Raw genomic sequence first — 25,009 nt, 5'->3', positions numbered from 1 at the left:
CCACGGGGTGTAGAGGCAGACAGACAGACAGACAGACCACGGGGAGTAGAGGCAGACAGACAGACAGACCACGGGGAGTAGAGGCAGACAGACAGACCACGGGGAGTAGAGGCAGACAGACAGATAGACCACGGGGAGTAGAGACAGACAGACAGATCACGGGGAGTAGAGGCAGACAGACACATAGACCACGGGGAGTAGAGGCAGACAGACAGATAGAGCACTGGGAGTAGGGACAGACAGACAGACCACGGGGAGTAGAGGCAGACAGACAGACAGACCACGGGGAGTAGAGGCAGACAGACAGATAGACCACTGGGAGTAGGGACAGACAGACAGACCACGGGGAGTAGAGGCAGACAGACAGAACCACGGGGAGTAGAGGCAGACAGACAGACAGACCACGGGGAGTAGAGGCAGACAGACAGACAGACCACGGGGAGTAGAGGCAGACAGACAGATAGACCACGGGGAGTAGAGACAGACAGACAGACCACGGGGAGTAGAGGCAGACAGACAGATAGACCACGGGGAGTAGAGACAGACAGACAGATAGACCACGGGGAGTAGAGGCAGACAGACAGACAGACCACGGGGAGTAGAGGCAGACAGACAGACAGACCACGGGGAGTAGAGGCAGACAGACAGAAAGACCACGGGGAGTAGAGACAGACAGACAGACCACGGGGAGTAGAGGCAGACAGACAGATAGACCACGGGGAGTAGAGGCAGACAGACAGACAGACCTCGGGGAGTAGAGGCAGACAGACAGACAGACCACGGGGAGTAGAGGCAGACAGACAGACAGACCACGAGGAGTAGAGGCAGACAGACAGACAGACCACGGGGAGTAGAGGCAGACAGACAGACAGACCACGGGGAGTAGAGGCAGACAGACAGACCACGGGGAGTAGAGGCAGATAGACAGACAGATTGACCACGGGGAGTAGAGGCAGACAGACAGACAGACCACGGGGAGTAGAGACAGACAGACAGATAGACCACGGGGAGTAGAGACAGACAGACAGATAGACCACGGGGAGTAGAGGCAGACAGACAGACAGACCACGGGGAGTAGAGGCAGACAGACAGACAGACAGACCACGGGGTGTAGAGGCAGACAGACAGACAGACAGACCACGGGGAGTAGAGGCAGACAGACAGACAGACCACGGGGAGTAGAGGCAGACAGACAGACAGCCCACGGGGAGTAGAGGCAGACAGACAGACAGACAGACCACGGGGAGTAGAGGCAGACAGACAGACAGACCACGGGGAGTAGAGGCAGACAGACAGACCACGGGGAGTAGAGGCAGATAGACAGACAGATTGACCACGGGGAGTAGAGGCAGACAGACAGACAGACCACGGGGAGTAGAGACAGACAGACAGATAGACCACGGGGAGTAGAGGCAGACAGACAGACCACGGGGTGTAGAGGCAGACAGACAGACAGACCACGGGGAGTAGAGGCAGACAGACAGACAGACCACGGGGAGTAGAGGCAGACAGACAGACCACGGGGAGTAGAGGCAGACAGACAGATAGACCACGGGGAGTAGAGACAGACAGACAGATCACGGGGAGTAGAGGCAGACAGACACATAGACCACGGGGAGTAGAGGCAGACAGACAGATAGAGCACTGGGAGTAGGGACAGACAGACAGACCACGGGGAGTAGAGGCAGACAGACAGACAGACCACGGGGAGTAGAGGCAGACAGACAGATAGACCACTGGGAGTAGGGACAGACAGACAGACCACGGGGAGTAGAGGCAGACAGACAGACAGACCACGGGGAGTAGAGGCAGACAGACAGACAGACCACGGGGAGTAGAGGCAGACAGACAGACAGACCACGGGGAGTAGAGGCAGACAGACAGATAGACCACGGGGAGTAGAGACAGACAGACAGACCACGGGGAGTAGAGGCAGACAGACAGATAGACCACGGGGAGTAGAGACAGACAGACAGATAGACCACGGGGAGTAGAGGCAGACAGACAGACAGACCACGGGGAGTAGAGGCAGACAGACAGACAGACCACGGGGAGTAGAGGCAGACAGACAGATAGACCACGGGGAGTAGAGACAGACAGACAGATCCACGGGGAGTAGAGGCAGACAGACAGACAGACAGACCACGGGAGAGTAGAGGCAGACAGACAGATAGACCACTGGGAGTAGGGACAGACAGACAGACCACGGGGAGTAGAGGCAGACAGACAGACAGACCACGGGGAGTAGAGGCAGACAGACAGACAGACCACGGGGAGTAGAGGCAGACAGACAGACAGACCACGGGGAGTAGAGGCAGACAGACAGATAGACCACGGGGAGTAGTGGCAGACAGACAGACAGACAGACCACGGGGAGTAGAGGCAGACAGACAGATAGACCACTGGGAGTAGGGACAGACAGACAGACCACGGGGAGTAGAGGCAGACAGACAGAAAGACCACGGGGAGTAGAGACAGACAGACAGATAGACCACGGGGAGTAGAGGCAGACAGACAGACAGACCACGGGGAGTAGAGGCAGACAGACAGATAGACCACGGGGAGTAGAGGCAGACAGACAGACAGACCTCGGGGAGTAGAGGCAGACAGACAGATAGACCACGGGGAGTAGAGGCAGACAGACAGACAGACCACGGGGAGTAGAGGCAGACAGACAGACAGACCACGGGGAGTAGAGGCAGACAGACAGACAGACCATGGGGAGTAGAGGCAGACAGACAGACCACGGGGAGTAGAGGCAGATAGACAGACAGATTGACCACGGGGAGTAGAGGCAGACAGACAGACAGACCACGGGGAGTAGAGACAGACAGACAGATAGACCACGGGGAGTAGAGGCAGACAGACAGATAGACCACGGGGAGTAGAGACAGACAGACAGATCACGGGGAGTAGAGGCAGACAGACACATAGACCACGGGGAGTAGAGGCAGACAGACAGATAGAGCACGGGGAGTAGAGGCAGAGAGACAGATAGACCACGGGGAGTAGTGGCAGACAGACAGACAGACCACGGGGAGTAGAGGCAGACAGACAGACAGACCACGGGGAGTAGAGGCAGACAGACAGATAGACCACGGGGAGTAGAGGCAGACAGACACATAGACCACAGGGAGTAGAGGCAGACAGACAGATAGACCACGGGGAGTAGAGGCAGACAGACAGATAGAGCCACGGGGAGTAGAGGCAGAGAGACAGATAGACCACGGGGAGTAGAGGCAGACAGACAGATAGACCACTGGGAGTAGAGGCAGACAGACAGACAGACCACGGGGAGTAGAGGCAGACAGACAGACAGACCACGGGGAGTAGAGGCAGACAGACAGACAGACCACGGGGAGTAGAGGCAGACAGACAGATAGACCACGGGGAGTAGAGACAGACAGACAGACCAAGGGGAGTAGAGGCAGACAGACAGATAGACCACGGGGAGTAGAGACAGACAGACAGATAGACCACGGGGAGTAGAGGCAGACAGACACATAGACCACGGGGAGTAGAGACAGACAGACAGATAGACCATGGGGAGTAGAGGCAGAGAGACAGATAGACCACGGGGAGTAGTGGCAGACAGACAGACAGACAGACCACGGGGAGTAGAGGCAGACAGACAGATAGACCACTGGGAGTAGGGACAGACAGACAGACCACGGGGAGTAGAGGCAGACAGACAGACAGACCACGGGGAGTAGAGGCAGACAGACAGACAGACCACGGGGAGTAGAGGCAGACAGACAGACAGACCACGGGGAGTAGAGGCAGACAGACAGATAGACCACGGGGAGTAGAGACAGACAGACAGACCACGGGGAGTAGAGGCAGACAGACAGATAGACCACGGGGAGTAGAGGCAGACAGACAGATAGACCACGGGGAGTAGAGACAGAATGACAGATAGACCACGGGGAGTAGAGGCAGACAGACAGACAGACCACGGGGAGTAGAGGCAGACAGACAGATAGACCACAGGGAGTAGAGGCAGACAGACAGACAGACCTCGGGGAATAGAGGCAGACAGACAGATAGACCACGGGGAGTAGAGGCAGACAGACAGATAGACCACGGGGAGTAGAGGCAGACAGACAGACCACGGGGTGTAGAGGCAGACAGACAGACAGACAGACCACGGGGAGTAGAGGCAGACAGACAGACAGACCACGGGGAGTAGAGGCAGACAGACAGACCACGGGGAGTAGAGGCAGACAGACAGATAGACCACGGGGAGTAGAGACAGACAGACAGATCACGGGGAGTAGAGGCAGACAGACACATAGACCACGGGGAGTAGAGGCAGACAGACAGATAGAGCACTGGGAGTAGGGACAGACAGACAGACCACGGGGAGTAGAGGCAGACAGACAGACAGACCACGGGGAGTAGAGGCAGACAGACAGATAGACCACTGGGAGTAGGGACAGACAGACAGACCACGGGGAGTAGAGGCAGACAGACAGACCACGGGGAGTAGAGGCAGACAGACAGACAGACCACGGGGAGTAGAGGCAGACAGACAGACAGACCACGGGGAGTAGAGGCAGACAGACAGATAGACCACGGGGAGTAGAGACAGACAGACAGACCACGGGGAGTAGAGGCAGACAGACAGATAGACCACGGGGAGTAGAGACAGACAGACAGATAGACCACGGGGAGTAGAGGCAGACAGACAGACAGACCACGGGGAGTAGAGGCAGACAGACAGACAGACCACGGGGAGTAGAGGCAGACAGACAGATAGACCACGGGGAGTAGAGACAGACAGACAGACCACGGGGAGTAGAGGCAGACAGACAGATAGACCACGGGGAGTAGAGGCAGACAGACAGACAGACCTCGGGGAGTAGAGGCAGACAGACAGATAGACCACGGGGAGTAGAGGCAGACAGACAGACAGACCACGAGGAGTAGAGGCAGACAGACAGACAGACCACGGGGAGTAGAGGCAGACAGACAGACAGACCACGGGGAGTAGAGGCAGACAGACAGACCACGGGGAGTAGAGGCAGATAGACAGACAGATTGACCACGGGGAGTAGAGGCAGACAGACAGACAGACCACGGGGAGTAGAGACAGACAGACAGATAGACCACGGGGAGTAGAGACAGACAGACAGATAGACCACGGGGAGTAGAGGCAGACAGACAGACAGACCACGGGGAGTAGAGGCAGACAGACAGACAGACAGACCACGGGGTGTAGAGGCAGACAGACAGACAGACAGACCACGGGGAGTAGAGGCAGACAGACAGACAGACCACGGGGAGTAGAGGCAGACAGACAGACAGCCCACGGGGAGTAGAGGCAGACAGACAGACAGACAGACCACCGGGAGTAGAGGCAGACAGACAGACAGACCACGGGGAGTAGAGGCAGACAGACAGATAGACCACGGGGAGTAGAGACAGACAGACAGATAGACCACGGGGAGTAGAGGCAGACAGACAGACAGACCACGGGGAGTAGAGGCAGACAGACAGACAGACCACGGGGAGTAGAGGCAGACAGACAGATAGACCACGGGGAGTAGAGACAGACAGACAGACCACGGGGAGTAGAGGCAGACAGACAGATAGACCACGGGGAGTAGAGACAGACAGACAGATAGACCACGGGGAGTAGAGGCAGACAGACAGACAGACCACGGGGAGTAGAGGCAGACAGACAGACAGACCACGGGGAGTAGAGGCAGACAGACAGATAGACCACGGGGAGTAGAGACAGACAGACAGACCACGGGGAGTAGAGGCAGACAGACAGATAGACCACGGGGAGTAGAGGCAGACAGACAGACAGACCACGGGGAGTAGAGGCAGACAGACAGACCACGGGGAGTAGAGGCAGATAGACAGACAGATTGACCACGGGGAGTAGAGGCAGACAGACAGACAGACCACGAGGAGTAGAGGCAGACAGACAGACAGACCACGGGGAGTAGAGGCAGACAGACAGACAGACCACGGGGAGTAGAGGCAGACAGACAGATAGACCACGGGGAGTAGAGAGACAGACAGACAGATAGACCACGGGGAGTAGAGGCAGACAGACAGATAGACCACGGGGAGTAGAGGCAGACAGACAGACAGACCACGGGGAGTAGAGGCAGACAGACAGACAGACAGACCACGGGGAGTAGAGGCAGACAGACAGACAGACCACGGGGAGTAGAGGCAGACAGACAGACAGACCACGGGGAGTAGAGGCAGACAGACAGACAGACCCACGGGGAGTAGAGGCAGACAGACAGACAGACCACGGGGAGTAGAGGCAGACAGACAGATAGACCACGGGGAGTAGAGGCAGACAGACAGATAGACCACGGGGAGTAGAGGCAGACAGACAGATAGACCACGGGGAGTAGAGGCAGACAGACAGACAGACCACGGGGAGTAGAGGCAGACAGACAGACAGACCACGGGGAGTAGAGACAGACAGACAGATAGACCACGGGGAGTAGAGGCAGACAGACAGACAGACCACGGGGAGTAGAGGCAGACAGACAGACAGACCACGGGGAGTAGAGGCAGACAGACAGACAGACCACGGGGAGTAGAGGCAGACAGACAGACCACGGGGAGTAGAGGCAGATAGACAGACAGATTGACCACGGGGAGTAGAGGCAGACAGACAGACAGACCACGGGGAGTAGAGACAGACAGACAGATAGACCACGGGGAGTAGAGGCAGACAGACAGATAGACCACGGGGAGTAGAGACAGACAGACAGACCACGGGGAGTAGAGGCAGACAGACAGATAGACCACGGGGAGTAGAGGCAGAGAGACAGATAGACCACGGGGAGTAGAGGCAGAGAGACAGATAGACCACGGGGAGTAGTGGCAGACAGACAGACAGACCACGGGGAGTAGAGGCAGACAGACAGACAGACCACGGGGAGTAGAGGCAGACAGACAGATAGACCACGGGGAGTAGAGGCAGACAGACACATAGACCACAGGGAGTAGAGGCAGACAGACAGATAGACCACGGGGAGTAGAGGCAGACAGACAGACAGACCACGGGGAGTAGAGGCAGACAGACAGATAGACCACGGGGAGTAGAGACAGACAGACAGACCACGGGGAGTAGAGGCAGACAGACAGATAGACCACGGGGAGTAGAGACAGACAGACAGATAGACCACGGGGAGTAGAGGCAGACAGACACATAGACCACGGGGAGTAGAGACAGACAGACAGATAGACCATGGGGAGTAGAGGCAGAGAGACAGATAGACCACGGGGAGTAGAGGCAGACAGACAGACAGACAGACCACGGGGAGTAGAGGCAGACAGACAGATAGACCACTGGGAGTAGGGACAGACAGACAGACCACGGGGAGTAGAGGCAGACAGACAGACAGACCACGGGGAGTAGAGGCAGATAGACAGACAGACCACGGGGAGTAGAGGCAGACAGACAGACAGACCACGGGGAGTAGAGGCAGACAGACAGATAGACCACGGGGAGTAGAGACAGACAGACAGACCACGGGGAGTAGAGGCAGACAGACAGATAGACCACGGGGAGTAGAGGCAGACAGACAGACAGACCACGGGGAGTAGAGGCAGAAAGACAGATAGACCACGGGGAGTAGAGGCAGACAGACAGACAGACCACGGGGAGTAGAGGCAGACAGACAGATAGACCACAGGGAGTAGAGGCAGACAGACAGACAGACCACGGGGAGTAGAGGCAGACAGACAGATAGACCACGGGGAGTAGAGGCAGACAGACAGATAGACCACGGGGAGTAGAGGCAGACAGACAGACCACGGGGTGTAGAGGCAGACAGACAGACAGACAGACCACGGGGAGTAGAGGCAGACAGACAGACAGACCACGGGGAGTAGAGGCAGACAGACAGACCCCGGGGAGTAGAGGCAGACAGACAGATAGACCACGGGGAGTAGAGACAGACAGACAGACCACGGGGAGTAGAGGCAGACAGACACATAGACCACGGGGAGTAGAGGCAGACAGACAGATAGAGCACTGGGAGTAGGGACAGACAGACAGACCACGGGGAGTAGAGGCAGACAGACAGACAGACCACGGGGAGTAGAGGCAGACAGACAGATAGACCACTGGGAGTAGGGACAGACAGACAGACCACGGGGAGTAGAGGCAGACAGACAGACAACCACGGGGAGTAGAGGCAGACAGACAGACAGACCACGGGGAGTAGAGGCAGACAGACAGACAGACCACGGGGAGTAGAGGCAGACAGACAGATAGACCACGGGGAGTAGAGACAGACAGACAGACCACGGGGAGTAGAGGCAGACAGACAGATAGACCACGGGAGTAGAGGCAGACAGACAGATAGACCACGGGGAGTAGAGGCAGACAGACAGACAGACCACGGGGAGTAGAGGCAGACAGACAGATAGACCACGGGGAGTAGAGACAGACAGACAGACCACGGGGAGTAGAGGCAGACAGACAGATAGACCACGGGGAGTAGAGGCAGACAGACAGACAGACCACGGGGAGTAGAGGCAGACAGACAGATAGACCACGGGGAGTAGAGGCAGACAGACAGACAGACCACGGGGAGTAGAGGCAGACAGACAGACAGACCACGGGGAGTAGAGGCAGACAGACAGACCACGGGGAGTAGAGGCAGATAGACAGACAGATTGACCACGGGGAGTAGAGGCAGACAGACAGACAGACCACGGGGAGTAGAGACAGACAGACAGATAGACCACGGGGAGTAGAGACAGACAGACAGATAGACCACGGGGAGTAGAGGCAGACAGACAGACAGACCACGGGGAGTAGAGGCAGACAGACAGACAGACAGACCACGGGGGGTAGAGGCAGACAGACAGACAGACAGACCACGGGGAGTAGAGGCAGACAGACAGACAGACCACGGGGAGTAGAGGCAGACAGACAGACAGCCCACGGGGAGTAGAGGCAGACAGACAGACAGACAGACCACGGGGAGTAGAGGCAGACAGACAGACAGACCACGGGGAGTAGAGGCAGACAGACAGATAGACCACGGGGAGTAGAGGCAGACAGACAGATAGACCACGGGGAGTAGAGGCAGACAGACAGACAGACCACGGGGAGTAGAGGCAGACAGACAGACAGACCACGGGGAGTAGAGGCAGACAGACAGATAGACCACGGGGAGTAGAGCAGACAGACAGACAGACCACGGGGAGTAGAGGCAGACAGACAGATAGACCACGGGGAGTAGAGACAGACAGACAGACAGACCACGGGGAGTAGAGGCAGACAGACAGACAGACCACGGGGAGTAGAGGCAGACAGACAGACAGACCACGGGGAGTAGAGGCAGACAGACAGATAGACCACGGGGAGTAGAGACAGACAGACAGACCACGGGGAGTAGAGGCAGACAGACAGATAGACCACGGGGAGTAGAGGCAGACAGACAGACAGACCACGGGGAGTAGAGGCAGACAGACAGACCACGGGGAGTAGAGGCAGATGACAGACAGATAGACCACGGGGAGTAGAGGCAGACAGACAGACAGACCACGAGGAGTAGAGGCAGACAGACAGACAGACCACGGGGAGTAGAGGCAGACAGACAGACAGACCACGGGGAGTAGAGGCAGACAGACAGACCACGGGGAGTAGAGGCAGATAGACAGACAGATTGACCACGGGGAGTAGAGGCAGACAGACAGACAGACCACGGGGAGTAGAGACAGACAGACAGATAGACCACGGGGAGTAGAGACAGACAGACAGATAGACCACGGGGAGTAGAGGCAGACAGACAGACAGACCACGGGGGAGTAGAGGCAGACAGACAGACAGACAGACCACGGGGAGTAGAGGCAGACAGACAGACAGACAGACCACGGGGAGTAGAGGCAGACAGACAGACAGACCACGGGGAGTAGAGGCAGACAGACAGACAGCCCACGGGGAGTAAAGGCAGACAGACAGACAGACAGACCACGGGAGTAGAGGCAGACAGACAGACAGACCACGGGAGTAGAGGCAGACAGACAGATAGACCACGGGGAGTAGAGACAGACAGACAGATAGACCACGGTGAGTAGAGGCAGACAGACAGATAGACCACGGGGAGTAGAGACAGACAGACAGACCACGGGGAGTAGAGGCAGACAGACAGACAGACCACAGGGAGTAGAGACAGACAGACAGACCACGGGGAGTAGAGGCAGACAGACAGACCACCGGGAGGAGAGGCAGACAGACAGACAGACCACGGGGAGTAGAGGCAGACAGACAGATAGACCACGGGGAGTAGAGACAGACAGACAGACCACGGGGAGTAGAGGCAGACAGACAGATAGACCACGGGGAGTAGAGGCAGACAGACAGATAGACCACGGGGAGTAGAGACAGACAGACAGATAGACCACGGGGAGTAGAGGCAGACAGACAGACAGACAGACCACGGAGAGTAGAGGCAGACAGACAGATAGACCACTGGGAGTAGGGACAGACAGACAGACCACGGGGAGTAGAGGCAGACAGACAGACAGACCACGGGGAGTAGAGGCAGACAGACAGACAGACCACGGGGAGTAGAGGCAGACAGACAGACAGACCACGGGGAGTAGAGGCAGACAGACAGATAGACCACGGGGAGTAGAGACAGACAGACAGACCACGGGGAGTAGAGGCAGACAGACAGACAGACCACGGGGAGTAGAGGCAGACAGACAGATAGACCACGGGGAGTAGAGGCAGACAGACAGACAGACCACGGGGAGTAGAGGCAGACAGACAGATAGACCACGGGGAGTAGAGCCAGACAGACAGATAGACCACGGGGAGTAGAGGCAGACAGACAGATAGACCACGGGGAGTAGAGGCAGACAGACAGACAGACCACGGGGAGTAGAGGCAGACAGACAGACAGACCACGGGGAGTAGAGGCAGACAGACAGACCCACGGGGAGTAGAGGCAGATGACAGACAGATAGACCACGGGGAGTAGAGGCAGACAGACAGACAGACCACGGGGAGTAGAGACAGACAGACAGATAGACCACGGGGAGTAGAGGCAGACAGACAGACAGACCACGGGGAGTAGAGGCAGACAGACAGACAGACCACGGGGAGTAGAGGCAGACAGACAGATAGACCACGGGGAGTAGGGACAGACAGACAGACCACGGGGAGTAGAGGCAGACAGACAGACAGACCACGGGGAGTAGAGGCAGACAGACAGACAGACCACGGGGAGTAGAGGCAGACAGACAGACAGACCACGGGGAGTAGAGGCAGACAGACAGATAGACCACGGGGAGTAGAGACAGACAGACAGACCACGGGGAGTAGAGGCAGACAGACAGATAGACCACGGGGAGTAGAGGCAGACAGACAGACAGACCTCGGGGAGTAGAGGCAGACAGACAGATAGACCACGGGGAGTAGAGGCAGACAGACAGACAGACCACGAGGAGTAGAGGCAGACAGACAGACAGACCACGGGGAGTAGAGGCAGACAGACAGACAGACCACGGGGAGTAGAGGCAGACAGACAGACCACGGGGAGTAGAGGCAGATAGACAGACAGATTGACCACGGGGAGTAGAGGCAGACAGACAGACAGACCACGGGGAGTAGAGACAGACAGACAGATAGACCACGGGGAGTAGAGACAGACAGACAGATAGACCACGGGGAGTAGAGGCAGACAGACAGACAGACCACGGGGAGTAGAGGCAGACAGACAGACAGACAGACCACGGGGTGTAGAGGCAGACAGACAGACAGACAGACCACGGGGAGTAGAGGCAGACAGACAGACAGACCACGGGGAGTAGAGGCAGACAGACAGACAGCCCACGGGGAGTAGAGGCAGACAGACAGACAGACAGACCACCGGGAGTAGAGGCAGACAGACAGACAGACCACGGGGAGTAGAGGCAGACAGACAGATAGACCACGGGGAGTAGAGACAGACAGACAGATAGACCACGGTGAGTAGAGGCAGACAGACAGATAGACCACGGGGAGTAGAGACAGACAGACAGACCACGGGGAGTAGAGGCAGACAGACAGATAGACCACAGGGAGTAGAGACAGACAGACAGACCACGGGGAGTAGAGGCAGACAGACAGACCACCGGGGAGTAGAGGCAGACAGACAGACAGACCACGGGGAGTAGAGGCAGACAGACAGATAGACCACGGGGAGTAGAGACAGACAGACAGATAGACCACGGGGAGTAGAGGCAGACAGACAGATAGACCACGGGGAGTAGAGACAGACAGACAGACCACGGGGAGTAGAGGCAGACAGACAGATAGACCACGGGGAGTAGAGACAGACAGACAGACCACGGGGAGTAGAGGCAGACAGACAGATAGACCACGGGGAGTAGAGACAGACAGACAGACCACGGGGAGTAGAGGCAGACAGACAGACAGACCACGGGGAGTAGAGACAGACAGACAGATAGACCACGGGGAGTAGAGGCAGACAGACAGATAGACCACGGGGAGTAGAGACAGACAGACAGACCACGGGGAGTAGAGGCAGACAGACAGATAGACCACGGGGAGTAGAGCCAGACAGACAGATAGACCACGGGGAGTAGAGGCAGACAGACACATAGACCACGGGGAGTAGAGACAGACAGACAGATAGACCATGGGGAGTAGAGGCAGAGAGACAGATAGACCACGGGGAGTAGAGGCAGACAGACAGACAGACCACGGGGAGTAGAGGCAGACAGACAGATAGACCACGGGGAGTAGAGGCAGAGAGACAGATAGACCACGGGGAGTAGAGGCAGACAGACAGATAGAGCACTGGGAGTAGGGACAGACAGACAGACCACGGGGAGTAGAGGCAGACAGACAGACAGACCACGGGGAGTAGAGGCAGACAGACAGATAGACCACTGGGAGTAGGGACAGACAGACAGACCACGGGGAGTAGAGGCAGACAGACAGACAGACCACGGGGAGTAGAGGCAGACAGACAGACAGACCACGGGGAGTAGAGGCAGACAGACAGACAGACCACGGGGAGTAGAGGCAGACAGACAGATAGACCACGGGGAGTAGAGACAGACAGACAGACCACGGGGAGTAGAGGCAGACAGACAGATAGACCACGGGGAGTAGAGGCAGACAGACAGATAGACCACGGGGAGTAGAGGCAGACAGACACATAGACCACGGGGAGTAGAGACAGACAGACAGATAGACCATGGGGAGTAGAGGCAGAGAGACAGATAGACCACGGGGAGTAGAGGCAGACAGACAGACAGACCACGGGGAGTAGAGGCAGACAGACAGATAGACCACGGGGAGTAGAGGCAGAGAGACAGATAGACCACGGGGAGTAGAGGCAGAGAGACAGATAGACCACGGGGAGTAGAGGCAGAGAGACAGATAGACCACGGGGAGTAGTGGCAGACAGACAGACAGACCACGGGGAGTAGAGCCAGCCAGACAGATAGACCACTGGGAGTAGGGACAGACAGACAGACCACGGGGAGTAGAGGCAGACAGACAGACAGACCACGGGGAGTAGAGGCAGACAGACAGACAGTCCACGGGGAGTAGAGGCAGACAGACAGACAGACCACGGGGAGTAGAGGCAGACAGACAGATAGACCACGGGGAGTAGAGACAGACAGACAGACCACGGGGAGTAGAGGCAGACAGACAGATAGACCACGGGGAGTAGAGGCAGACAGACAGACAGACCTCGGGGAGTAGAGGCAGACAGACAGATAGACCACGGGGAGTAGAGGCAGACAGACAGACAGACCACGAGGAGTAGAGGCAGACAGACAGACAGACCACGGGGAGTAGAGGCAGACAGACAGACAGACCACGGGGAGTAGAGGCAGACAGACAGACCACGGGGAGTAGAGGCAGATAGACAGACAGATTGACCACGGGGAGTAGAGGCAGACAGACAGACAGACCACGGGGAGTAGAGACAGACAGACAGATAGACCACGGGGAGTAGAGACAGACAGACAGATAGACCACGGGGAGTAGAGGCAGACAGACAGACAGACCACGGGGAGTAGAGGCAGACAGACAGACAGACAGACCACGGGGTGTAGAGGCAGACAGACAGACAGACAGACCACGGGGAGTAGAGGCAGACAGACAGACAGACCACGGGGAGTAGAGGCAGACAGACAGACAGCCCACGGGGAGTAGAGGCAGACAGACAGACAGACAGACCACCGGGAGTAGAGGCAGACAGACAGACAGACCACGGGGAGTAGAGGCAGACAGACAGATAGACCACGGGGAGTAGAGACAGACAGACAGATAGACCACGGTGAGTAGAGGCAGACAGACAGATAGACCACGGGGAGTAGAGACAGACAGACAGACCACGGGGAGTAGAGGCAGACAGACAGATAGACCACAGGGAGTAGAGACAGACAGACAGACCACGGGGAGTAGAGGCAGACAGACAGACCACCGGGAGTAGAGGCAGACAGACAGACAGACCACGGGGAGTAGAGGCAGACAGACAGATAGACCACGGGGAGTAGAGACAGACAGACAGATAGACCACGGGGAGTAGAGGCAGACAGACAGATAGACCACGGGGAGTAGAGACAGACAGACAGACCACGGGGAGTAGAGGCAGACAGACAGATAGACCACGGGGAGTAGAGACAGACAGACAGACCACGGGGAGTAGAGGCAGACAGACAGATAGACCACGGGGAGTAGAGACAGACAGACAGACCACGGGGAGTAGAGGCAGACAGACAGATAGACCACGGGGAGTAGAGACAGACAGACAGATAGACCACGGGGAGTAGAGGCAGACAGACAGATAGACCACGGGGAGTAGAGACAGACAGACAGACCACGGGGAGTAGAGGCAGACAGACAGATAGACCACGGGGAGTAGAGCCAGACAGACAGATAGACCACGGGGAGTAGAGGCAGACAGACACATAGACCACGGGGAGTAGAGACAGACAGACAGATAGACCAGGGGGAGTAGAGGCAGAGAGACAGATAGACCACGGGGAGTAGAGGCAGACAGACAGACAGACCACGGGGAGTAGAGGCAGACAGACAGATAGACCACGGGGAGTAGAGGCAGAGAGACAGATAGACCACGGGGAGTAGAGGCAGAGAGACAGATAGACCACGGGGAGTAGAGGCAGAGAGACAGATAGACCACGGGGAGTAGTGGCAGACAGACAGACAGACAGACCACGGGGAGTAGAGGCAGACAGACAGATAGACCACTGGTAGTAGGTACAGACAGACAGACCACGGGGAGTAGAGGCAGACAGACAGACAGACCACGGGGAGTAGAGGCAGACAGACAGACAGACCACGGGGAGTAGAGGCAGACAGACAGACAGACCACGGGGAGTAGAGGCAGACAGACAGATAGACCACGGGGAGTAGAGACAGACAGACAGACCACGGGGAGTAGAGGCAGACAGACAGACAGACCACGGGGAGTAGAGGCAGACAGACAGACAGACCTCGGGGAGTAGAGGCAGACAGACAGACCACGGGGAGTAGAGACAGACAGACAGACAGACCACGGGGAGTAGAGGCAGACAGACAGACAGACCTCGGGGAGTAGAGGCAGACAGACAGATAGACCACGGGGAGTAGAGGCAGACAGACAGACAGACCACGGGGAGTAGAGGCAGACAGACAGACAGACCACGGGGAGTAGAGGCAGACAGACAGACAGACCACGGGGAGTAGAGGCAGACAGACAGACCACGGGGAGTAGAGGCAGATAGACAGACAGATTGACCACGGGGAGTAGAGGCAGACAGACAGACAGACCACGGGGAGTAGAGACAGACAGACAGATAGACCACGGGGAGTAGAGACAGACAGACAGATAGACCACGGGGAGTAGAGGCAGACAGACAGACAGACCACGGGGAGTAGAGGCAGACAGACAGACAGACAGACCACGTGGTGTAGAGGCAGACAGACAGACAGACAGACCACGGGGAGTAGAGGCAGACAGACAGACAGCCCACGGGGAGTAGAGGCAGACAGACAGACAGACAGACAGACAGACAGACCACCGGGAGTAGAGGCAGACAGACAGACAGACCACGGGGAGTAGAGGCAGACAGACAGATAGACCACGGGGAGTAGAGGCAGACAGACAGATAGACCACGGGGAGTAGAGACAGACAGACAGACCACGGGGAGTAGAGGCAGACAGACAGATAGACCACAGGGAGTAGAGACAGACAGACAGACCACGGGGAGTAGAGGCAGACAGACAGACCACCGGGAGTAGAGGCAGACAGACAGACAGACCACGGGGAGTAGAGGCAGACAGACAGATAGACCACGGGGAGTAGAGACAGACAGACAGATAGACCACGGGGAGTAGAGGCAGACAGACAGATAGACCACGGGGAGTAGAGACAGACAGACAGACCACGGGGAGTAGAGGCAGACAGACAGATAGACCACGGGGAGTAGAGACAGACAGACAGACCACGGGGAGTAGAGGCAGACAGACAGATAGACCACGGGGAGTAGAGACAGACAGACAGATAGACCACGGGGAGTAGAGACAGACAGACAGACCACGGGGAGTAGAGGCAGACAGACAGATAGACCACGGGGAGTAGAGACAGACAGACAGACCACGGGGAGTAGAGGCAGACAGACAGATAGACCACGGGGAGTAGAGACAGACAGACAGATAGACCACGGGGAGTAGAGGCAGACAGACAGATAGACCACGGTGAGTAGAGACAGACAGACAGACCATGGGGAGTAGAGGCAGACAGACAGATAGACCACGGGGAGTAGAGCCAGACAGACAGATAGACCACGGGGAGTAGAGGCAGACAGACACATAGACCACGGGGAGTAGAGACAGACAGACAGATAGACCACGGGGAGTAGAGGCAGAGAGACAGATAGACCACGGGGAGTAGAGGCAGACAGACAGACAGACCACGGGGAGTAGAGGCAGACAGACAGATAGACCACGGGGAGTAGAGGCAGAGAGACAGATAGACCACGGGGAGTAGAGGCAGAGAGACAGATAGACCACGGGGAGTAGTGGCAGACAGACAGACAGACAGACCACGGGGAGTAGAGGCAGACAGACAGATAGACCACTGGGAGTAGGGACAGACAGACAGACCACGGGGAGTAGAGGCAGACAGACAGACAGACCACGGGGAGTAGAGGCAGACAGACAGACAGACCACGGGGAGTAGAGGCAGACAGACAGACAGACCACGGGGAGTAGAGGCAGACAGACAGATAGACCACGGGGAGTAGAGACAGACAGACAGACCACGGGGAGTAGAGGCAGACAGACAGACAGACCTCGGGGAGTAGAGGCAGACAGACAGACCACGGGGAGTAGAGACAGACAGACAGACAGACCACGGGGAGTAGAGGCAGACAGACAGACAGACCTCGGGGAGTAGAGGCAGACAGACAGATAGACCACGGGGAGTAGAGGCAGACAGACAGACAGACCACGGGGAGTAGAGGCAGACAGACAGACAGACCACGGGGAGTAGAGGCAGACAGACAGACAGACCACGGGGAGTAGAGGCAGACAGACAGACCACGGGGAGTAGAGGCAGATAGACAGACAGATTGACCACGGGGAGTAGAGGCAGACAGACAGACAGACCACGGGGAGTAGAGACAGACAGACAGATAGACCACGGGGAGTAGAGACAGACAGACAGATAGACCACGGGGAGTAGAGGCAGACAGACAGACAGACCACGGGGAGTAGAGGCAGACAGACAGACAGACAGACCACGGGGTGTAGAGGCAGACAGACAGACAGACAGACCACGGGGAGTAGAGGCAGACAGACAGACAGACCACGGGGAGTAGAGTCAGACAGACAGACAGCCCACGGGGAGTAGAGGCAGACAGACAGACAGACAGACCACCGGGAGTAGAGGCAGACAGACAGACAGACCACGGGGAGTAGAGGCAGACAGACAGATAGACCACGGGGAGTAGAGACAGACAGACAGATAGACCACGGGGAGTAGAGGCAGACAGACAGATAGACCACGGGGAGTAGAGACAGACAGACAGACCACGGGGAGTAGAGGCAGACAGACAGATAGACCACAGGGAGTAGAGACAGACAGACAGACCACGGGGAGTAGAGGCAGACAGACAGACCACCGGGAGTAGAGGCAGACAGACAGACAGACCACCGGGAGTAGAGGCAGACAGACAGACAGACCACGGGGAGTAGAGGCAGACAGACAGATAGACCACGGGGAGTAGAGACAGACAGACAGATAGACCACGGGGAGTAGAGGCAGACAGACAGATAGACCACGGGGAGTAGAGACAGACAGACAGACCACGGGGAGTAGAGGCAGACAGACAGATAGACCACGGGGAGTAGAGACAGACAGACAGACCACGGGGAGTAGAGGCAGACAGACAGATAGACCACGGGGAGTAGAGACAGACAGACAGATAGACCACGGGGAGTAGAGGCAGACAGACAGATAGACCACGGGGAGTAGAGACAGACAGACAGACCACGGGGAGTAGAGGCAGACAGACACATAGACCACGGGGAGTAGAGGCAGACAGACAGACAGACAGACCACGTGGTGTAGAGGCAGACAGACAGACAGACAGACCACGGGGAGTAGAGGCAGACAGACAGACAGCCCACGGGGAGTAGAGGCAGACAGACAGACAGACAGACAGACAGACCACCGGGAGTAGAGGCAGACAGACAGACAGACCACGGGGAGTAGAGGCAGACAGACAGATAGACCACGGGGAGTAGAGACAGACAGACAGATAGACCACGGGGAGTAGAGGCAGACAGACAGATAGACCACGGGGAGTAGAGACAGACAGACAGACCACGGGGAGTAGAGGCAGACAGACAGATAGACCACAGGGAGTAGAGACAGACAGACAGACCACGGGGAGTAGAGGCAGACAGACAGACCACCGGGAGTAGAGGCAGACAGACAGACAGACCACGGGGAGTAGAGGCAGACAGACAGATAGACCACGGGGAGTAGAGACAGACAGACAGATAGACCACGGGGAGTAGAGGCAGACAGACAGATAGACCACGGGGAGTAGAGACAGACAGACAGACCACGGGGAGTAGAGGCAGACAGACAGATAGACCACGGGGAGTAGAGACAGACAGACAGACCACGGGGAGTAGAGGCAGACAGACAGATAGACCACGGGGAGTAGAGACAGACAGACAGATAGACCACGGGGAGTAGAGGCAGACAGACAGATAGACCACGGGGAGTAGAGACAGACAGACAGACCATGGGTAGTAGAGGCAGACAGACAGATAGACCACGGGGAGTAGAGCCAGACAGACAGATAGACCACGGGGAGTAGAGGCAGACAGACACATAGACCACGGGGAGTAGAGACAGACAGACAGATAGACCATGGGGAGTAGAGGCAGAGAGACAGATAGACCACGGGGAGTAGAGGCAGACAGACAGACAGACCACGGGGAGTAGAGGCAGACAGACAGATAGACCACGGGGAGTAGAGGCAGAGAGACAGATAGACCACGGGGAGTAGAGGCAGAGAGACAGATAGACCACGGGGAGTAGTGGCAGACAGACAGACAGACAGACCACGGGGAGTAGAGGCAGACAGACAGATAGACCACTGGGAGTAGGGACAGACAGACAGACCACGGGGAGTAGAGGCAGACAGACAGACAGACCACGGGGAGTAGAGGCAGACAGACAGACAGACCACGGGGAGTAGAGGCAGACAGACAGACAGACCACGGGGAGTAGAGGCAGACAGACAGATAGACCACGGGGAGTAGAGACAGACAGACAGACCACGGGGAGTAGAGGCAGACAGACAGACAGACCTCGGGGAGTAGAGGCAGACAGACAGACCACGGGGAGTAGAGACAGACAGACAGACAGACCACGGGGAGTAGAGGCAGACAGACAGACAGACCTCGGGGAGTAGAGGCAGACAGACAGATAGACCACGGGGAGTAGAGGCAGACAGACAGACAGACCACGGGGAGTAGAGGCAGACAGACAGATAGACCACGGGGAGTAGAGGCAGACAGACAGACAGACCACGGGGAGTAGAGGCAGACAGACAGACAGACACCACGGGGTGTAGAGGCAGACAGACAGACCACGGGGAGTAGAGGCAGATAGACAGACAGATTGACCACGGGGAGTAGAGGCAGACAGACAGACAGACCACGGGGAGTAGAGACAGACAGACAGATAGACCACGGGGAGTAGAGACAGACAGACAGATAACCACGGGGAGTAGAGGCAGACAGACAGACAGACCACGGGGAGTAGAGGCAGACAGACAGACAGACAGACCACGGGGTGTAGAGGCAGACAGACAGACAGACAGACCACGGGGAGTAGAGGCAGACAGACAGACAGACCACGGGGAGTAGAGGCAGACAGACAGACAGCCCACGGGGAGTAGAGGCAGACAGACAGACAGACCACCGGGAGTAGAGGCAGACAGACAGACAGACCACGGGGAGTAGAGGCAGACAGACAGATAGACCACGGGGAGTAGAGACAGACAGACAGATAGACCACGGGGAGTAGAGGCAGACAGACAGATAGACCACGGGGAGTAGAGACAGACAGACAGACCACGGGGAGTAGAGGCAGACAGACAGATAGACCACAGGGAGTAGAGACAGACAGACAGACCACGGGGAGTAGAGGCAGACAGACAGACCACCGGGAGTAGAGGCAGACAGACAGACAGACCACGGGGAGTAGAGGCAGACAGACAGATAGACCACGGGGAGTAGAGACAGACAGACAGATAGACCACGGGGAGTAGAGGCAGACAGACAGATAGACCACGGGGAGTAGAGACAGACAGACAGACCACGGGGAGTAGAGGCAGACAGACAGATAGACCACGGGGAGTAGAGACAGACAGACAGACCACGGGGAGTAGAGGCAGACAGACAGATAGACCACGGGGAGTAGAGACAGACAGACAGATAGACCACGGGGAGTAGAGGCAGACAGACAGATAGACCACGGGGAGTAGAGACAGACAGACAGACCACGGGGAGTAGAGGCAGACAGACAGATAGACCACGGGGAGTAGAGACAGACAGACAGACCACGGGGAGTAGAGGCAGACAGACAGACCACGGGGAGTAGAGACAGACAGACAGACAGACAGACCACGGGGAGTAGAGGCAGACAGACAGACAGACCACGGGGAGTAGAGGCAGACAGACAGATAGACCACGGGGAGTAGAGGCAGACAGACAGATAGACCACGGTGAGTAGAGGCAGACAGACAGACAGACCACGGGGAGTAGAGACAGACAGACAGATAGACCACGGGGAGTAGAGGCAGACAGACAGATAGACCACGGGGAGTAGAGACAGACAGACAGACCACGGGGAGTAGAGGCAGACAGACAGATAGACCACGGGGAGTAGAGACAGACAGACAGACCACGGGGAGTAGAGGCAGACAGACAGACCACGGGGAGTAGAGACAGACAGACAGACAGACCACGGGGAGTAGAGGCAGACAGACAGACAGACCACGGGGAGTAGAGGCAGACAGACAGATAGACCACGGGGAGTAGAGGCAGACAGACAGATAGACCACGGTGAGTAGAGGCAGACAGACAGATCGACCACGGGGAGTAGAGGCAGACAGACAGATAGACCACGGGGAGTAGAGACAGACAGACATATCATACATGTTTAGAACTGATAATTGATCGTGTGGTGTAAGAATGACTGCAATTAATTGATAGTGTGTTTTATTGGTCGTAGCAGTAGTGTGTGGTATTGGTCGTGACAGTAGTGTGTGGTATTGGTCGTGACAGTAGTGTGGGGTATTGGTCGTGACAGTAGTGTGAGGTATTGTTCGTGACAGTAGTGTGGGGTATTGGTCGTGACAGTAGTGTGGGGTATTGGTCGTGACAGTAGTGTGGGGTATTGGTCGTGACAGTAGTGTGGGGTATTGGTCGTGACAGTAGTGTGTGGTGTTGGTCGTGACAGTAGTGTGTGGTATTGGTCGTGACAGTAGTGTGGGGTATTGGTCGTGACAGTATTGTGTGGTATTGGTCGTGACAGTAGTGTGTGGTATTGGTCGTGACAGTAGTGTGTGGTATTGGTCGTGACAGTAGTGTGGGGTATTGGTCGTGACAGTAGTGTGGGGTATTGGTCGTGACAGTAGTGTGGGGTATTGGTCGTGACAGTAGTGTGGGGTATTGGTCGTGACAGTAGTGTGTGGTATTGGTCGTGACAGTAGTGTGGGGTATTGGTCGTGACAGTAGTGTGGGGTATTGGTCGTGACAGTAGTGTGGGGTATTGGTCGTGACAGTAGTGTGGGGTATTGGTCGTGACAGTAGTGTGGGGTATTGGTCGTAGCAGTAGTGTGGGGTATTGGTCGTGACAGTAGTGTGGGGTATTGGTCGTGACAGTAGTGTGGGGTATTGGTCGTGACAGTATTGTGGGGTATTGGTCGTGACAGTAGTGTGGGGTATTGGTCGTAGCAGTAGTGTGGGGTATTGGTCGTGACAGTAGTGTGGGGTATTGGTCGTGACAGTAGTGTGTGGTATTGGTCGTGACAGTAGTGTGGGGTATTGGTCGTGACAGTAGTGTGGGGTATTGGTCGTGACAGTAGTGTGGGGTATTGGTCGTGACAGTAGTGTGGGGTATTGGTCGTGACAGTAGTGTGGGGTATTGGTCGTGACAGTAGTGTGGGGTATTGGTCGTGACAGTAGTGTGGGGTATTGGTCGTGACAGTAGTGTGGGGTATTCGTCGTGACAGTAGTGTGGGGTATTGGTCGTGACATTAGTGTGGGGTATTGGTCGTGACAGTAGTGTGGGGTATTGGTCATGACAATAGTGTGTGGTATTTGTTGTGGACCTGTTTTAATTCTCTGGTGGGAGAGATGGAGGAAGAGCCGTCGTGGTCCATCCTGTGTTTTAGGTTTACTGTAGCAGCTGACTCTTTACCACAGTACAGGCGGTGTAAAACACTGAGGCGTAAGGCTTGAAAGAAGCCCTCATCAGTGTAATGGGCTCACCTTTTTCAACTCTCAGCCAATGCATACAGTCAGAACTACCTGCTAAACCCCTAATTACTGGCTCTGCTGTACGTTTCTTAAGGCCAGCTAGTTGTTGCGTAGACCTGGCACATTGATGTTGTGTTTGAACTGTAGGAAGATGCCTTAGGCTTGCATGTGTATTGCTTTGGTAGTATGCCCTGTGTTTATGTGTGTGTGTGTGTGTGTGTTTATGTGTGTGTGTGTCTTCATGCTCCAGGCATGTAAACAATTGTGTGTTTGCGGGTGTGCGAGTTGGCGTTGATCCCCTGGGCTTGTGTGGCTTGTGTGTGTGTTTCTTCTCTTCTGTGTGTGTGTGTGTGTGTGCGTGCGTGCGTGCGTGCTTCTTCAGTGTGTGTGTGTGTGTGTGTGCGTGCGTGTGTTTCTTCAGTGTGTGTATGTGTGTGTTTCTTCTGTGTGTGTGCTCCTAGTCTGAGGTAGTCTGTTGTCTGTTACAAAAGGCCCTTTGTGTGGGCGACTGTGGCAGACCAGGGCAGTGAGCAGGCCTCCAATTGGGCCTTGGGTCTGCCTAGTACGCAGGCGTGTGTGTGTTTGTCAGTGAGTGTGTGTGTTTGTCGGTGAGTGTGTGTGCGGGGAGAGGGGGACCAGTTCAGTGAATGGGTTCCAGTGTGTGTGTTTGTCGGTGAGTGTGTGTGCGGGGAGAGGGGGACCAGTTCAGTGAATGGGTTCCAGTGTGTGTGTTTGTCGGTGAGTGTGTGTGCGGGGAGAGGGGGACCAGTTCAGTGAATGGGTTCCAGTGTGTGTGTTTGTCGGTGAGTGTGTGTGCGGGGAGAGGGGGACCAGTTCAGTGAATGGGTTCCAGTGTGTGTGTTTGTCGGTGAGTGTGTGTGCGGGGAGAGGGGGACCAGTTCAGTGAATGGGTTCCAGTGTGTGTCTGGCCCTCTATCCAGTGAGCAGATCTCAGAATGCTCTCCTTCGCTCACACACACCTCATCCTCCTCTTCCTCTTCACCGGTGAGTCTATACTGATGCTAACTGACCGTCTATACTGATGCTAACTGACCGGTGAGTCTATACTGATGCTAACTGATCGTCTATACTTATGCTAACTCACCATCTATACGGATGTTAACTGACCGTCTATACTGATGCTAACTCACCATCTACACTGATGCTAACTGACCGTCTATTCTGATGCTAACTGACCGTCTATTCTGATGCGAACTCACCATCTATACTGATGCTAACTCACCATCTATACTGATGCTAACTCACCATCTATACTGATGCTAACTCACCATCTATACTGATGCCAACTTACCATCTATACTGATGCTTTCTCACCATCTATACGGATGTTAACTGGCCGTCTATACTGATGCTAACTCCCCATCTATATGGATGTTAACTGACCGTCTATACTGATGCTAACCCACCATCTATACTGATGCTTTCTTACCATCTATACTGATGTTAACTGACCATCTATACTGATGCCAACTTACCATCTATACTGATGCTAACTCACCATCTATACTGATGTTAACTGACCGTCTATACTGATGCTAACCCACCATCTATACTGATGCTTTCTTACCATCTATACTGATGTTAACTGACCATCTATACTGATGCCAACTCACCATCTATACTAATCCTAACTCACCATCTATACTGATGGTAACTCACCATCTATACTGATGCTTTCTCACCATCTATACGGATGTTAACTGACCGTATATACTGATGCTAACTCCCCATCTATACTGATGTTAACTGACCATCTATACTGATGCTAACCCACCATCTATACTGATGTTAACTCACCATCTATACTGATGCTAACTCACCATCTATACTGATGATAACTCACCATCTATACTGATGCTTTCTCACCATCTATACGGATGTTAATTGATGTTAACTCACCATCTATACTGATGCTAACTCACCATGTATACTGATGTTAACTCACCATCTAT

The 25,009-nt window shown here is 55.9% G+C and overlaps 1 protein-coding gene across 3 annotated transcripts in view; it reads left to right on the top strand.

Moving 5' to 3' along the window:
- acpl2 (acid phosphatase-like 2) overlaps window positions 1–25,009 on the top strand; it is a 73,245-nt gene that overhangs the window by 11,489 nt on the left and 36,747 nt on the right. Inside the window, exon 1 of one of the 3 annotated variants that reach the window (XM_045702901.1) lies at window positions 23,629–24,041. The exons of the other annotated variants lie outside the window; for them this stretch is intronic. Coding sequence (XP_045558857.1) covers window positions 23,993–24,041 — 49 coding nt within the window. The 5' untranslated portion in view covers window positions 23,629–23,992. Of the gene's footprint in view, window positions 1–23,628; window positions 24,042–25,009 lie in introns of those variants that run through there. 3 annotated transcript variants of the gene reach the window in all.

Source organism: Salmo salar, chromosome ssa20, assembly GCF_905237065.1.
Source record: "Salmo salar chromosome ssa20, Ssal_v3.1, whole genome shotgun sequence".
Taxonomy (NCBI): domain Eukaryota; kingdom Metazoa; phylum Chordata; class Actinopteri; order Salmoniformes; family Salmonidae; genus Salmo; species Salmo salar.
The sequence above is the reverse complement of the archived record's forward strand: the minus strand, read 5'-3'. Positions and strand labels throughout refer to the sequence as shown.